Below are 18,513 nucleotides of genomic sequence, written 5' to 3'. Positions count from 1 at the left end.
CGTCCTCATCGAACCTTGATGTCTTTGCTGCATCCGCCGCATCAGGTTCCTGTGCAGTGGCAGACTCCTGCTTTTGCTCCAGGCGACGTTGTATTCTATCGCAACTATCGGGGTTCACGGAGTTGGCTCGCAGGGCGCATTCTTCGCTGCCTCGGCCGCGCGATGTATTTGGTTTTGGGGGCCGCTGGTGAGGTGCGTCGGCACCTCAATCAGCTGCGCCTCTGTCGTCGCACGGGTTCTGCCGCTGCCCGTCTGCTTTCAGCGACGGTGCCGTCCGGTCAGCGCCCTGGGGACCCATCTACTGGCTCGCCTCATCCCCAGGTGTTACCGACGCTGCCTTCCAATTTGCCCCATGGCGACGCGCCGCCGCCGCCGCTTGTTCTCCCGCCGGCGCCGCCCGCAGTGGACGCCTCGCTGGAACCGCCAAGCGCCTCCCTGGGTCACGTGCCACCGATCGCTTCCCGTGACCAGCTGTCCTCCGCCATGGAACTCTTGCCCGCTCCGGACCACATGGCGTCTTCGCAGGTTTTCAGGCGTTTCCTAGCTCCCCTCGGACCGAATGGCCGGGTGCTGGTGGCACAGCCTCGCCTGTTGTTAGGCTCCCCACCTCATCGCATACGTCAACATGGGGTCCTCCCCACGGCGGGCGGAAGCCTTATAACACGACCGTTCGCCGATTTGCGGGGGAGGAATGTGGTGTCACCGCCAGACACCACACTTGCTAGGTGGTAGCTTTAAATCGGCCGCGGTCCATTAGTACATGTCGGACCCGCGTGTCGCCACTGTCAGTGATCGCAGACGGAGCGCCACCACAAGGCAGGTCTCGAGATACGGACTAGCACTCGCCCCAGTTGTACGGACGACTTTGCTAGCGACTACACTGACGAAGCCTCGCTCCTTTGCCGAGCAGATAGAATAGCCTTCAGCTAAGTCCATGGCTACGACCTAGCAAGGCGCCATTAGCCTTACATAGCAATTGATACTTATCGTATGAAGCATGTCTCATCAAGAACGATGTATACAACAAGGATGGATTAATGTTAAGTATTCCAAAAGCTACGTACTTTTCTTTATAGCATTCATTATGTATCCTGTTTCAGACCTCACGCCATCCTTCGTGTGTTTATAGCGTGCATTGCGGTCCCCTCAAATCACACTGTGTCGGCACTTCTGTCGACACATCAAAAAGACCTCGTGCTTTACGCGAAACGTAGTCGGAACTCCTGAAATCCCTCCCTCGTGGCCTCTGATCTGTCGATCATGCATCATATCCCTGGGTTCGCTTGCAAGTCACGAAAATCCACCGATTCATGACACACAGGAAGGTGCCCGGCCTTTGGGCAGGTCTGAGAAATTGAATCCCTGACGGGCAGGGCCTGCACGTCAGTGGGAAACTACGGGCCTGATATCGGCGGTCCGAATGCGTCTAAGATATCCGCTGATCTCTCCCGCGATTTTGGCCCGTCGCGGAAATCCGTTCGTGTGGGGCCAGCAATCGCGTACACAAGGTATAAAAGGGCAGTGCACTGGCGGAGGCGGTCATTTGTACTCAGCGATTCACGTGAAAAGACTTACGACGTGATTATAGCCGCATGACAGCAAATAACGGAGAATGGTAGTTGGAACTAGACGCATGGGACATGCCATTTCGGAAATCGCTACGGAATTCAATATTCCACGATCCACGGTATCAAGATTTGCCGAGAATACCGAATTGAGGCGTTACCTCTCACCACAGACTATGAAGTGGCTGATGGCCTTCATTTAACGACTAGGAACGGCTGCGTTCTATGCAGTGGCTGACGGCCTTCATTTAACGACCGGGAACGGCGGTGTTTTCGTAGAGCTGTCGGTGCTTATAGACGAGCAACACTGCTTGAAATAATCTCAGAAATCAATACGGGACGTACGACGAACGTTTCTGCGAGGACAGTGCTGTAGAATTTGGCGTTAATGGGCTATGGCAGCAGACGACCGAAGCGAGTGCCTTTGCTAACAGCACGAGGTCTGCAGCGCCTCTTCTGAGCCCACACGATATTTGGAGGTGTCCCGTGACTTTTGTCAGCTCAGTCTATGACGGTTTGTTACACTTTTCTGTATGTTGTGTTCTGGAAGAGGTGCAAATCTGGAACACACCAGATTACCTTAAAGTAAAAGTTTTAACAATTCACACAAGCACATAAAGTATGCACCCCGTAGGAGGGATGGAAATGGCACAAGACACTAAAATTAAAAGATTAAGTTGGCAGTGAAGGTGCAACTTGATTTTAACTTCTAAGAAAAGTCTTACGGTGGAAGGGTGGCAACTTTATATACTAAAATGACCATTTAAATAAAAGCCCATGAAATGCAATCTTACATAAAATTATACAAGGTTGGCCAAACATGCTGTACAGTACACATATAGTAATGAACCGCGAATTTACTTTCAGGAATTAGGCCGTTACACTTCAAGCAATAAATTCGTTAACACACCGAATCCGACAACATGACAGAGGCAGATATTAACGTACGGCAGAGTGATAGGGAGATTACCGAACAACCCGAACCGCAGGTTGCTCTAACCCACCCCTACTCCACAAGGGAAAAACGGACTACCCAATTCATAAATAACCACCTTCGCTCGGGTGGGCAAACGGAGAAGAATGGTGGAACGACCCCAAAACAAAGTCGCTGGTGACCTCACCAAGAAAACAAGTAGAATTTAACAAGTAAATGAAACAACATATCACCACTGGCAGAACTAAAGCTGTCAGGACGGGGCGTGAGTCGTGTTTGGGCAGCTCAGCTGGTAGAGCACTTGCCCGCGAAAGGCAAAGGTCCCGAGTTCGAGTCTCGGGCCGGCACACAGTTGTAATCTGCCAGGAAGTTTCATATCAGCGCACACTCCGCTGCAGAGTGAAAATCTCATTCTGGAAACATATCACCAGTCACTTAACTTTTAATTAACTGCGATTTATGGCGAAGACCTGGCGCAGCACCCCCAAAACGCTCTCCCGAACCGTCCGCTGCCAGCCGCTTCAACAGACGCAGGAAGGCGCGTCGATCACCCGTCTCACGGCGTCGCAGCTCGCACCGGCCAGACCGATGTCGTGGGTTGACTCCTGTTGCTCTCGTGTCGGCCGCGAAGCCACTACCCCTCGCTATACGGCGCGGCCCACTGGACTCCCGTGGCGACCTCACATGCGCCGACGCTCAAGACGGACAAGTCATCTTGTGTGTCAGTGCGCGACCGACCAACCGATCGATCGATCCAACCGCCAATGACCATTGCCTCAGCCAGCTCGAACAGACTGGCGGCCTAACGCGCAGACTCAGATGCAGGAACTAAGCCCCGACCGGGCGACCACTCGTTGAGTTCTCTTACTGGCGGAGTGGAAAGACTCTCATTTTGCTGGCTTTACAGGTTGATCCGAACGGCAGACATACTAGCACTCTGAACGACAGACAGACACTAACTGCCTAACAAATGCGGACGAGAGACTGACCCAGACTGACCGACTGGCGAGCTCATAGCGCCCCTTAAATGCTCGTGAACAGGCAACCTTCCCCTTTCCCACCAGAGGGAGACACCAAAGCTGCGATTGCCACAGCGGCGCCGCCACCAGAAACGGAGGGCGACTGCTTCACACTACGCGCTGTGGAGCGCTCTTCAAAACAGCAATTTTTTACCATGGCTCAGGCACTTTCTCAATTATGGAAGACGATAGAGGCAGGATGTCTCAATATTTCTGCAGGGGACTTCCAGCGATTTGTTGAGTCCGTGCCACGTCGAGCTGCTGCACTACTCCGGGCAAAAGGAGGACGGACACGATATTTGGAGGTACCCCATGACTTTTGTCAGCTCAGTCTATGACGGTTTGTTACACTTTTCTGTATGCCGTGTTCTGGAAGAGGCAGGGTTTTCTTTGAATGCTGTAGCCTGCGGTGCGGCGTGTGTTGACGCGGTCGTGTGGCGTGTGCCGGCAGGTGGCGCTGATCGTGCAGAGCCGGTGCGCCGAGTTCCCGGTGGGGCGCTACCTGGTGGGCGACCTGGGCTGGCGCTCGGCCACCGTGCTGGACCCGCGGCGGCCGCCCGCGCGGCCTGGCGCCACGCCCACGCGCCTGCTGCCCGCCGACTGGGCGGCGCCCTACTCGCTGGCGCTGGGCGCGCTCGGCCGCCCCGGCGTCTCCGCCTACTTCGGCCTGCTCGAGCTGGGCCGCCCCAAGCACGGCGACGTCGTCGTCGTCAGCGCCGCCGCCGGAGCCGTCGGCTCGCTCGTCGGCCAGATCGCTCGTATCCACGGCTGCAAGGTAAACTCTCCGCCACCGCGCCTCCAAATAAATTTGCCCTTCGGAAAAAAATACTGTCCGTTTCTGTCTAAAGCACTGAAATATACAGTTCCTCGAGTTGTAAAACTACCGTAGGCTACCGTAGACTATCGTAAGGAACCGTAGACAACGGTAGTTTTCCTAGTATCTTTGTTTGGTTTAGGTCATGCACACTTTACCTGTATGTTAGGTGTGTTGTATACTTACCTCATAACGATCACTTTCTTTGCGTGTACGATCAATGTCTTACTAGATTGCCCTGAAGTGGTGAACCGTCTAGGAACTGAGTGAGGCTATATAAAGAGCTGGGTAAGCTATGGACATTTTTATCCTACACAGCTACACTCCTGTTACATAAAAGCAAACAGTATTTACAGCAAAGGCTTAGATGGAAAAGGAATAGTGCGTATTGGTGGAAAAAGAATAGAATGTATACGATTTCTTCATGATACAGTATGAGTGGCAGAAAGTAATTCAATGCTAAAAGATTCTTGTGTATAAAATGAGATGAGAATCAGTACAGCAGAAACAAAGAGTATGGTGATTGGCAAAGGAAGGACATTGGCACATGTAAAGACAGGACGAGATGTTATTAGATTAGCCAAGTAAGAGCATTTAAATATCTTGGAAGTACGATTACTGAAGACTTGAGATGCCATCAGGAGGTGAAAACTCGCATTGCTACAGCGAACGGGGCATCCAATAGAAGGAGGAGGTTATTATGTGACAAACTGGATCAAGGTCTGAAGAAAAAGCTTGGCAAGTTTTTGGCTGGAGTGTGGCAGTCCATGGAGTAGAAACATTGACACTGAGACGAGGGGAGTGCCTGATAACAGACAGTCTGGAAGGTCTACTTCGTGGGAGGAGATACAAGATGATAGCCGACATAAAGGTAAGTGGAAATCCCACAGACCTGAAGAGGATGGCCAAAACAGGAGAGCATGGAGAGTTAACAAGTTAAAACTTGCCTTTGGGCAGAACACAGATGGTGATGTTTATAGCAAAACTGAAATTATCAAAGTTTAATTCAGATTTTATTCGAAAATTGTTGATATGTAACGTCAAACAGAGGGCTGTGATAGTGAAAATGAAGAAAACAATACAGATTTGTCATACAGGGCTATGAAACGCAACCTGCCCACCAGAAGTTAAAATAAAAAGAACAAAAACAAAAATACATCAAACATCGCTTCAGTACTTCGTCGAGCTTACATAAAACATGTTTCTGTTATTCATAAACAACTTTCGCATTTATCAGTAATGACAGGAAAAACAGCAAACTCTTGTCTTCGATCATGATGAAGAATGTTCTGTTGAGTACAATATTGTGTGTGTGTGTGTATGTAAACTTTACTTGCATCAACAGTAATTGCTTTGTTTACATAAAGGTGTGAAGTTACACAATCAACTGATTTTTGATACTTATGAAATGCAATTTATATTCTGTACAGATATAAAACACACAGAGGACTAACACTGAATGATGTATAATTACAATTATGTGCGAAACAAACAAACAAACAAAAACAAAGAGGAGTCGTTCGATCCCAGTTTTTCTCTTATACATTCATTTATATTTCTTTCCCTACTAATGCTACCAATACTACCATTTAATATGTCACTTACGTGGTTTACCAAAACTATCAAACTGTAGTTCTGGTAGAGTGAAAATTTAACATCTGTTAAACCCCTCTTTAAGAAAGGTAATAAGAGAGAGATCAGTAACTACGGACCTGCTTCATTGTTGATATCATTTTCCAAAATCTTTGAGAAGGTGATGTATTCTAGAGTAATTTCACCTTAGCAACAATAATATCCTCAGCAAACCACAGTCTGGGTTTCAGGAAAGTTGCCTCATTGGGAATACCATTTACATATTCACTCACTGCTACAGTCAGTACTTAAAAATAAAATAGCGCCTCTTGGTATTTCCTGCGACGTGTCTAAGACATTTGACAGCTTGAATCGGAATATTCTCCTAGACAAATTGAAGTTTTATGGGATTGATGGTATAGCCAACTAATGAAAAATATCATGTCTAACCAAAAGAATGAAGATAGGTGTACTAAGTAATTCCACCAATATAGACAGGGGCGTAATCCTGAGTGGGGAGAAATCATGTATGGGGTTCTCTAAGGCTCAGTCTGAGATCCTCTATTGTTCCTTATATGTGTAAACAATTTTCCGTCTAATATACAACAAGCAGAATTGGTTCTTTTTGCAGATGACACTAGTAGTATAATCAGTCCAAGTGTACAGACAGAAACAGAAGAAATAATAAACAATGTTCTTAAAAGTTTCTTTCTGCGAATGGTCTCACCCTCAATTTTAAAATGGTAAAACATATTCAGTCCTGCACATCTGGGGGTACTACCTAATGATAAGTGTAACACATGTTGAGGAAATAATAAATAAAGTGGAAATTTCAAATTCTCTGGTGTCTATATCGATGAGAATGTAAGCTCAAATAGCATATTTTGGAACTGCTAAAATAACTTAGTTCAGCCACATTTGCACTTAGAATGATAGCAAATCTCGAGAAGAGACAAATCAGTAATTTGACATATTTTGTACATTTTCAGTTAGTGGTGTGACATGAACTAATGTTCTGGGGTAATTCACCTTCAAGAAAGAAAGTTTCCGTTGCTCAAAAACTTGCTGAAGAATAATATTTGGTGCTGACCTACGATCATATTGTAGACATCTGTTTAAGATGTTGGGTATTCTGCCTATTGTCTCGCTGTATATTTATTACATCATGATGTTTGTTGTAAACAATCCACTACCGTTGAAAAGGAAAAGTAATGCACACAATTACAATACCAGAAGGAAAAACGATGTTCATTACTCCACACCTAAGGTTGTCTTCAGCACAAAAAAGGGGTGCAGCACAAAATTTTTGATCACTTGACCAGTGATATAAAATTTCTGACAGACAGCGAAGTAAAATTTGAAAACATAATGGAAAAGTTTCTCCTTGACTACTCCTTCTATTCCGTGGAAGAATTCCTATCGTCGTAATTTACTAACTCATATCTGTATATTTAAAATTATCTTATAAATGTTCAGTATGTAGCCATATTTACAAATTAACCTGCAATCTGAATGTAAAATGACTCGTTCCACATCACTACGATTTATTGTGCTGAACGATCCATGGAACAAGAAGGAAACGAATCAGCTAAGTAGCTAACTGATAAACAGCGCTTCCTTGCTTTCCGATGGTGACCTGCAGCTGCTTTCATTGTCTTATCTTTTGATGATAGCCAACGTTCAGGCATAAATTTTAACTGCTTTTGGTTGAACAATGGGGAACCACTCAGTACGTTTGGCACACGGAACTTTAATGACAGCAACTTTCCTGGACAAACTGTCGTATACATGGATCTAGGCGATAACTGATTTGAATTTGCAGCTGTAAATTTAGCAGTAGCAGAGGCAACTGTCTAATATAATCAGTGTTCTCTAAATGACGAGAGCAAAGTCTTCAGTTTGAAATATTTACAGACTCTTTATTACAGCATTCCGACGCTCCTATCTTTTTGCAAACGTTCATCGCGACGCAAAGCATGAAGCGTTATTTCAGTCCCTTTTTTTCACAACGACTGTGAGCATTACAGTTCACATCATCACAACGTGGCATTGCTTACACACACACACACACACACACACACACACACACACACACACACACACAGACACAAAACATTTTTACTTGCTAATAACTCACTGAACAAAGGTAACTAAGCGAAAACAGTAACGCTCACGAGATGACAGCCTTCAACCATCCTACAATACAAATAGGGCTACACACCTATGTGTGGCATTCAACAAGTAATGCAACATATTTTTTTCTCGCCCAATTTCGGATGAAAAAAAAAAACGCAATTTGATGTCGGACAGTGTGGAACATTCCCGCCTCAGCCCCTATAATTTCACGAAATTCTGATAGATGGCAGCGCCATACGTAGCCTTCAAAATGGCGTCTGTAACGGAGGTGCGTTCCAAGTAGGGAGCTGTCACTGAGTTTCTTTTGGCGGAAAACCTGAGCATCCCAGATTATCATAGGCGCTTGCAGAATGTCTTCGGAGACCTGGCAGTGAACAAAAGCACTGTGATTCGTTGGCCGACACGCCTGTCATCACCGCAACAAGGTCGCACAAACCTGTCCGATCTCCCACGTTCCGGCCGGTCGCAGACAATTGTGTCATCTGCAATGTTGGAACGTGCGCTCACTCTCATTCGAGGTGATCAACTGATCACAAACACTTCGCTGCACAACTGGGCGTATCTGCTGTTATTGTTGACACACTCGTCCACCAGTTGGGATACTCAAAGATGTGTGCCTGCTGTGTTTCTCGACGCCTAAGACAAGACTATAAAGAACAGCTAAGGACCATCTGTGCGAAATTGCTTGAGCGATACGAGGCTGATCATGACAATTTTTTGTAGAACATCGTGACAGGCGATGAAATATGGCTTGATCACCCTCGAATCGGAAACAAAACGGCGATCCATGTAGTGGCGCCACAGCACCACCATCACCCGGTAAAGTCATGGTGATGGTCGTTTGGGATTATGAAGGGGTTATTCTGTTTGATGTCCTCCCTCATGGTGCAACGATTAACTCTGAAGTGTACTTTGCTACCTTCAGGAAATTGAAGAAACGATTTCTGCATGTTCGTCGCCACAAGACTGCCAACGAACTTCTCCTTCTCCACGGCAACCTAAGGCCTCACACAAGCCTGTTCACCCGAGAGGAGCTCACAAAATTCCTTTGGACTGTTCTTCCTCATCCACCCTGCAGCCCGGATCTCTCACCTTCTTACTTCCATCTGTTTGGCCCAATGAAGTATTCAGTCCGGGGGAAGTAGTACATAATGATGGGGCGGTTATTGATCTAGCAAGGCTCTGGCTCCGACGTAGACCAGTAGAGTGGTACCATGCGGACACACAGGCGTTCCCAGAAAAGTGGCGTAAGGTCATCGCATTGATCGGAGTTTACGTTGAAAAATAGGTTTTTAGCCAAAAAAGTGGGGAATATTATGATGTATTGGAATCCTGAATGAAACCAACCTGCTTATTTACTGACAACCCTCGTACTTCAACACGTCACTTGATACAACGTAATGTACACTTCCGCCTATTAAAAGATATGTACACGTGACGGCCTCACGTTTGGAGGTAATACTGCAGTCGCCTCTGCAGAGGGTTACGAACTCTTTAAAGCACTTACGGATCATCTCGTAAATCTTGACACCATTGGACAATTCGCTGCTCCAGTTCACAGCCGTATCAGTGGGAATCCTGTACCATTCACTTCTAAGATTACCCCACACGGATAAATCCAAAGGATTGAGGTCAAGTGACCTTGGAGGCCAAGGTACAGTTTTCGTTTGACACACCCGTCGTGGACGATATGGCGCGTTAGAAGTCGTCTTATCTCAATAACAGAAAGTGTCTGTGTCCCATCTAGCGTATCAAAATACCCAAGTTGCCCAAGGTAATGTAGGCCGTGAGTGAAATTTGAGCCCAATTACGCAGGTACTTCATCGAAATGTTAACAATTCAAAAACATTTGTACTGACTAAGACAGCCGACTGAAGTAGCCGAGCGGTTCTAGGCGCTTCAGTCTGGAACCACGCGGCCGCTGAGGTCGTAGGTTCGAATCCTGACTCGGGCATGGATGTGTGTGATATCCTTAGGTTAGTTAGGTTTAAGTAGTTCTAAGTTCCAGAGGACTGATGACCTCCGCTGTTAAGTCCCGTAGTGCTCAGAGCCATTTGCACCATTTGACTAAGACAATACTTCGTACTGAACTCAGTGGCGGTTCGTAAACATACATTTGCTGTTACCTCGCAAGCGGCTTGTATGCGGACCAATGTTTACCGAAATGCTTCTGCTTCTGCTATCGTTTAGTTTCACAGCGCCAATTTTCCGTATTAATTGTGCTCCACCATGTACTTAAAAGGGGCAATCAAATAAAAACTGAAACCGTTTTTTATTTCAAAATACTCGTACACTGATGGGACAAAACTCATGGGACAGCCACATGCACATGTGCACATGGTGACAGTTTCATGTGCGCAAGGTATGAAAGGGAGAGCATTGTCGGAGCTGTCATTTGTACTTATATGAATATATGAAAAGGTTTCCGAAGTGATTAAGGGCGCACGACGGAAGTTAACAGACTCTGGATGCAGAACGGTAATTTGAGCTAGATGCGTGGAACATTCCATTTCGGAAATCGTTAGGGAATTCAGTATTCCGAGATAAAGTTCCAAGAGTGTGGCGAGAATATAAAATTTCAAGCGTTACGTCACCAGGTACAACGCAGTGGCCGACGGTCTTCACTTAACGACCAAGAGCAGCGGCGATTGCGTAGATTTGTCAGTGCTAACAGACAAGCAACACTGCTTGAAATAACTGCAGAAATCAAAGCGGGACGTACTACGAACGTACCCGTTAAGACATGCGGCGAAATTTGGCTTTAATAGGCTATGGCAGCAGTCGACGGACGATTAAGCCTTTTCTAACAGCGCGACGGCTGCAGTACCTCTTCTGGGCGCTTGACCGTATTGGTTGGACCCTAGGCGCTGATGGTAGGGTTCGAGTGTGCCGCAGACCCCACGAAGCGATGGACCCAATTAGCCAACAAGGCATTGTGCAAGCTGGTAGTGGCTCCATAACGGTGTGGGCTCTGTTTACATGGAACTGACTGGCTCCTGGTTATGTTCGGCTATTTGGAGACCATATGCAGCCACTCATGAACTTCATGTTCCCAAACAACGATGAAATTTTTAGGAAGACGATAGGCATGTCGCGGGGGCGCAACTGTTCGCGATTAGTGTGAGGAACGCTCTGGACAATTCGAGCAAAAGATTTGTCCAACTTGATCGTCCGATATGAATCCCATCGAACATTTATGGGACGTAATTGAGAGGTCGGTTGGTGCACAAAATCCTGCAGCGGCAACACTTCCGGAATTGTCGACAGTTATAGAGGCAGCGTGCCTCAATATTTCTGTAAGGGACTTTCAACTACTTGTTGAGTCTATGCCACATAGAATTTCTGTTCTACGCCAGGCAAAAGGAGGTCCAACACGATATTAGGAGGTATCCTTGACTTTTGCCACCTCAATGTAATCGCCATTACCTGATAACCCATTTATCCCAATGTGAGGCAAAATGGTCAACGCCTTAATCGAGAAATGTTTGCGGTTGCCTATGAAACGGTTATTGTACCCAGATGTGCAGTACTTCGTCCGAAGCTAATCGCCGACCACGAATGTCTTTCTTAGGGGCTCCAAAAATGTGAAATCGCATGGGGAAGGATAAGGACTGTATGGAGGATGTGTAAGGCTTTCAAGCGAAGCTTCTGCAGCGCAGTCGAAACAGTTTTGGCAACATGTGGGCGAGCATTAGCCTGCAACAGAATGATGCCGACCGTCAACAGTCCTCGGCGTTCGAAGCCCTGCGTTGCCAAGCTCAGATCCCGTTGTTTATGGTTTTCCACCGCAGCTTCAAAAGAAATTAAAACAAAAGTCGACCCATTAAAATCCGACCTGGATAGTTGCTTCACCGAACATTCGCCTTTACAGGTTCGGAAGTAGTGGCTCATAATTGTGACACTTTCAGACCATGCGTCATTTCTGCTTTGGTCACTGTAACTCAATATTTCCATGCCAGCTTTGCTGTAATTCAAAAGTTTTAGCTTTAAATCACTCGTCAACGTTGATTACAAATTTCTGTTTCCATTAAGGCCAGAGAGAACGTGTCATGTAGCTAATTAACATTACTGGATGACCGAATGAAAGTGCTCTGTAAATCAAATGTGCGTACGGAAAACGATTACGCAACTGCTGATTCATGTGCTGTCGTTGCGCTTTCCCTGATTACGGTTTTTTTTTTTAATTTTTAGTTTTGACTGTTAGAATAGCATGGGTGTGATATTTGTGATACGCACGCTGGTGCGTCATGTTTGCTAAATTCCCGTTTTCAAATGGTTGTTTAGTCTGATTAAAAGCCGAAGCAGTAACTAATTATTTATTCCGCTCTAATTTGTAATTTATCTGTTAAAACTAACGATATTTTAATAGGCGCATTTAAAGGCATCTCCTATCTCCAGTTAGTATCTTTTTCTCTACGAATATCAAACGTTGTGGAAGTTCAAGAAGTGGCAGTTTATAAAACAAGGAAGATACTATGCTTACGAGTATTTGTTACAGAAACAAATTTAGCTGACAGCGGAAGTTTTTACGAAATTCTTTCTTTGCCTAAATCGTGCTTTATAAAAAGAAAGTGAATTCTTACAAAAAGGTAATGACTAATAAATTTATTTAGTCCATTCTTCTTCCACTGTATTCGGTTAAATTGTTCTCCCAAACTGAGGTTTTGGGCTTCTAGGCTTAAATCTCTTTCGTACCTAGCGTTCGTAAACGTAAATCCTGTCTGTAGAACTGGTCCATCGCACTGAACATGGAGTTTCGTCTCCGTGGCACTTAGTTCCAAATAAGATAAAGAAATATATAATCACTGAACATAACTTGTTTCGACAATCTCCTTTGTGATAATCGCGCTAACAAAGACCAAATGTCTACGAATAGTATTTTATGAGAAATAAATTTTTATAATTACGCTGAACATGAACAATACGATCTGTTACGAAATTTTTACTGTTGGTTAGTAAGTTTCTCAAAATGCAAAGATTGTCCAGGAAAAAGGATTAATTGTTTAGAAAATAAGAAAACGGCGAGTCCTATAAGAATTGTGACTCTCAACAGCTTTATCCCAGTTAGTTACTGTACAGAGTCACTCCCTACAAAATGCTGAAAAAGTTCTTATATATTCTCTTTTAATCCGCTAACATACTGGACCAACAAGCCATAGCTTCGTTCAGCTATCCATAATTTCAAACAGATATCCTACCGTTTGCGAAGAGTTGATTATCATTCTTCACGATATCCGGGCTGTATAGTGAATCAACGACGCAGAGGATGACTGTTTAGTTTTGGGTCTTAGGCGGTGGCTGCAGGCATAAATGTTCTCAAAAAATACAGTAGCTAGTATCGAAAACGGAATACGTGTTTTGTTAAACCCAGCTGCAGAAGCGTAGAAAATATGCCAGGATATTACTTCGGAGCAAGTCACCTTGACAAAAAATCCTCAGGAAGAATCAGTGAAATGACATGCTTATTCTTTCAACATAGAGGTGCAATCCTTTAGTGAGTTTCATTCCTTTAATTGCAACACGAAAAGACATCATATTGGAGCCAAAAAGATAAGTAAAATTTATCCTGATACCCCGCAGCTTCCGACTTCAAAGCAGTGGTTAGACACTGGACTCGCATTCGGGAGGACGACGGTTCAATCCCGCGTCCGGCCATCCTGATTTAGGTTTTCCGTGATTTCCCTAAATCGCTCCAGGCAAATGCCGGGATGGTTCCTTTCAAAGGGCACGGCCGACTTCCTTCCCCGTCCTTCCCTAATCCGATGAGACCGATGACCTCGCTGTCTGGTCTCCTTCCCCAAAACAACCAACCGACTTCAAAGTGAGTAACAATCAAGGAAAGGATTCTTCTGAAGTAAAGAATTGCAAACTTGCTATTAAGAATGTATTGTTAGCCAAATGACATAAAACAGGCGACTGTCCAGTGAGATTGCCTTATATTTATCGAAGTTCCTGCCGCTTAACTGAAGAACTTACAATTATATAAAATACTCTGTTCACTTTTTTAAAACTATCGCATTAAGTCCTAGTGACATGATTAGTTATCGTGCAGTTACTCTCTTCACTATAGTTCCTAAAAAAGTAGAGATGTGACAAGCTGATGGTATCTCCACAGACGGGTAAATCAGATTTGTTTGGACTCTATCCCACGCTTAGTACCAATGTGACATTTCATTTCATGAATGTAAAGTTACCCAATTTTCCAAGAAAGAAACCAAATCTCTTGCAGTGAAAATAAGGAAGTAAAAAAAATTGCATCTGCCATTTTTGCGAGCAATATGTTTTTTAATTTCATATGTTTGTACAAACTAAAATTGTATGACATGTGTTAGATAATTTCATGATTGAATCACAAATTAACGTTCGTAATTGAAGATTTAGTACAAGTTAAATTACTTTTAGCGTGAGCGGGAACGTTGAAGTTATACACCAACATTTTGTTGTCAGATGAAGATTACCACTAACAATAGTTTATTTGCTAGTTAATCTCGTGTGAGAGACTATTCTTGTAAAATTAAGAATTGTGTTGTTGAATTACTGATGATCTGAGAGCGGTTGTAGCTTCTTCTCTCTCTCTCTCTCTCTTTTTTTTTTTTTTTCTTTTTTTTTTTTTTTTAAGCGTGAATGTACTCCTTGAAAATAGAATCTCAGCTCCGAAGCATGTTGAACTTAAGCAGAATGTAAAATATTGTGACTGAAGACATGTATTGCTAGTTAAACAATTTTTAACCTAGAAAATTTACCCGATAAAATTGTGGTTACATCTGGTAACTTTTTGACAAATTATCAAAATGGCACAAATACTAGCACATATCTCGTGAGACGGAAATGTGTAGTAGCCTTTGACTACACTAGTGACGAATAACAGTCAGTCATTCACACCATGAAAATATGTTGGAGTAACAATGAATACAAACATGATGTGGAGCGATGACGTAAAATTAGTAGGTGTAGATATCGCAAATACAAAATTTCGGTTCATCGGTAGGAGACTGAAACAATGCTGTTTTTGTAGGAAGTAGATCGCTTGTACAACATCTGTAAAGCCCGTACGAGCATATTGTCCCAGTGTGTGGGATTCGTACAAGGACGGAATGGCGAGAAATATCGAATTTGTACGCAGAAGAGCAGCACGATTTGTCTGACCATCGGGGAAGCATAACAGAAATGCTGGAAAAACGTAACTCGTAGAATAGGTTTTCAGAGTAAAGACTCTGGATAGATACTGTAGAGATAGTGAAGGTAAAGCTAGGCTAATAAAATTTATTAACTAAAAGAAACATTTTTTTGCTTTGTTTCACAAAATTTTATTATTTTGTAGTGACATAGGTTCGACAGACACCAAAACAAAACGAAAATTCTCTTAAAGTGTCTGTATTCTAATGGTTTAAATGGCTCTGAGCACTATGGGACTTAACTTCTAAGGTCATCAGTCCCCTAGAACTTAGAACTACTTAAACCTAACTAACGTAAGGACATCATCACATCCATGCCCGAGGCAGGATTCTAACCTGCGACCGTAGCGGTCTCGCGGTTCCAGACTGTAGCGCCTAGAACCGCTCGGCCACCACGGCTGGCAAAGTGTCTGTATTCGTCCGGTCTCCCCTACCTTGGAAAGTGCCATAGTTCACAGTGGCACACAATTCTGCACATCTTTAATGGACCATACGGCAAGGAATCTGGAAATCTGGTAGTTAGTGGTAAGTTCCTATGGGACGAAACTGCTGAGGTTATCGGTCCCTAGGCTTACACACTACTTAATCTAAATTAACTAACTTAAGCTAAGGACAACACTCACACCCATGCCCGAGGGAGGACTCGAACCTCCGATGGGGGGCAGCCGCGCGAACCGTGGCAAAGCGTCCAAGACAGCGCGGCGATTCTGAACAGTAGGTGACTGCGGCGTATAGTAGTCGCGATTTTGCCTCTTTTCATACGATGCAATGTGTCGATTACAACGACGACCCAATGAGGCGGTCAACAATCAGTGGTTTTTGTGTGTGTGTGGGAGGGGGGGGGCGAGGAGGGGGTAGTTCACGCTGGAGGTGGTTCTGTTGTAATTTTGGGATGTTTTATGTACTGTGACTCTTGTCCACTCATTCAGGTTACAAAGACTATGAACCACCATTTATTTCACATTCCCGGTGACCAAGGGTTGCTATTCCTTCTTCACCTTCACGATGAACATGCTACAAACTCTGCTGCCTTCCAACATGATATCAGCCCTGTTAATACGGCTGCACGCACACGGCCCCAGTTTTATACACACTTGGGCGCTGCATTGCACCTCTACTGACCCGCTGAAGGCGAGGCGCATACTGGGACGCATCCGGCGAAGGGCAGGGCACGGCAAGGTAGCGCAGCCCAGGCTTCTGTAACTTACAGGTGTAAATGCAACAGCGCAAACTGAGGTTCAGGGCAGGGCTGCAGAGTGCCTGCTTCCACCTCTGCCGTAGTGTCCGGGACACAGTTCACTGCGGATGGACCATAACGCTGAACGGGAGGCATACAGACCTAATGCTCTCGAGGAGTGGGCACAACGATGGAAATGGCTCTGAGCACTATGGGACTGAACATCTGAGGTCATCAGTCCCCTAGAACTTAGAACTACTTAAACTTAACTAACCTAAGGACGTCACACACATCCATGACCGAGGCAGGATTCGAACCTGCAATCGTAGCGGCCCCCTAGAACCGCTCGGCCACACCGGCCGGTGCACAACGATGGAAACTGCCTCCCTATACCGCACACACTATGTGGTGAAGTATTTCCTTCCCTTCGTCGGCTGTGTCCTAATGTGCACCTGACACGATGGTACAGAAACTGTCTGGCACTGTTGGAACAGCAAATGAAATCTAGAAATAGAATTTCGTCACTCAGTGGCATGTCAGTGTTAATGCATGTTTTCGACTGGATTTGGGATACTGGAGGAAATGTGTGGACTATCTTTCACGCGCTAATTGAAGTCATTATCAAGGACAGAGCCAGTCTTACACGATATTAGCGCAGAATAGAGAATATGCAAAACGGAAACTCGGCTGTAATCCATGCTCCAAAATTTATTGTGCATGTGTGAAACCTGCCATATTGAAACAGAGTAAACAGCTCTGGCTGAAACTAAAGCCGAACGGATACGTTTTGTTTGTTTTATTAACTGTGCATTTTAGTTGCTCGGATTTCCCACAAGTAAACAGTTTTTTGATGTATTGTTAAAGTCAGAAATATATAATTAGCAGCAGTAAGAGAAACGACGGCATAGGAAAGTAGTAAGGGGTTTTCGACAAAGTGGCTGATATTAGTATATGAGAAAAGTGTGTTTCCCGACTTTCTTACTGTAAACAATAAACACTTATTAAACTTCAAAAAAATACTGTATATAAGTGAAGCAAAGCTACATTAACTCCTGTAATTAGTTTTTTCGTAGAGTTTCTCATTTTATTTAAAAAAATTAAAACAGACTTTTTTCGCAGTTGCGCACTTCTTTGTCTACTATGTATAATATCTCTCATTCGATTCTGAGCAGACTAGCTGGCGCACAAAATTGATTTCTTTGTTATCTTATAGTTTAAAATCATTGGTGAAGTGTCTGTTTTGTCGGTGTTGGTCATAGTTATTGTGATACTTAATTTCCAGATACTCTGCATCGTAAAATTTGATGGGTTCGCAGTGGAAAATGTGGTCCCTGGCTACTTTGCTTCATTTTAGTTGATGCGTTGCTGTGTACTAAATGTAGCTAACATATCGAAATTGTTTTTCAAGTTGGGAGGAAAGCTACATCTCATTACGGTATGGAGAAAATAGAAGTTTAAAAATCTTATTTGAATGCCTCACAGCACCACGTAAAAGTAACCTGCAGCTCAGTTGTGAGCAGTTCACGCAAGTAGATTCACGTTCCCCAACTTAGCGATCATTAGTTGTTGTTGTACTTATTGCTGGAAAAAATGATAAAGAAGAGAACATTTCATACGAATAGCTACATATTGAAAAAGCTGAAATACATCTCATGTTTAGGACAAAGCTTGACAAAATTTTCATTGCAACACGTCTCATCATTTATTAAACGAATGTGGTTCATATTAGATGATTGTTAGAGTGAACGTATAGGTCTGGGCCTAATTCAAAACATTTGCATAAATTAAATTGTAATGCAGCCTGTTGTCTTCAGTCAAAGTAATACCTATGTCTTACTTTCGGGTTGAAAACACGAATGAAAATTCCAACTCTGACACAGATCCTGAAGTGTGTCCCATAACAGCTGTTTCTGTTGGAGTGAAGTTGACTTATCAACTTAGCCCCCCAGGAAAGAAAAATTAAGAAGTAAAATAAGAGTGCTGCAAGGAAAAGCGTCATTGACCTCTGAAGCTAAAATCAGTGGCTGTTCACAGCTTGCACATTTTGACAGCAATGAATTTAAAAGCTTCTCTGATAAGTTTTTAACTAAGGATTTATCACTGCTTATTTCTTTTGCGTTG

At 44.3% G+C, this 18,513-nt stretch overlaps 1 protein-coding gene across 1 annotated transcript in view; it reads left to right on the top strand.

Annotated features, from left to right (window-relative positions):
- LOC124547391 (prostaglandin reductase 1-like) overlaps positions 1-18,513 on the top strand; it is an 81,893-nt gene that overhangs the window by 51,471 nt on the left and 11,909 nt on the right. The window contains exon 2 of the mRNA XM_047125102.1: positions 3,970-4,293. Within this exon, the coding sequence (XP_046981058.1) occupies positions 3,970-4,293 (324 nt within the window). The remainder of the gene's footprint in view (positions 1-3,969; positions 4,294-18,513) is intronic.

This window comes from Schistocerca americana, chromosome 1 (assembly GCF_021461395.2).
Source record: "Schistocerca americana isolate TAMUIC-IGC-003095 chromosome 1, iqSchAmer2.1, whole genome shotgun sequence".
In the NCBI taxonomy this organism is placed as follows: Eukaryota; Metazoa; Arthropoda; class Insecta; order Orthoptera; family Acrididae; genus Schistocerca; species Schistocerca americana.
This window is presented reverse-complemented; position numbering and strand designations above follow the sequence as displayed.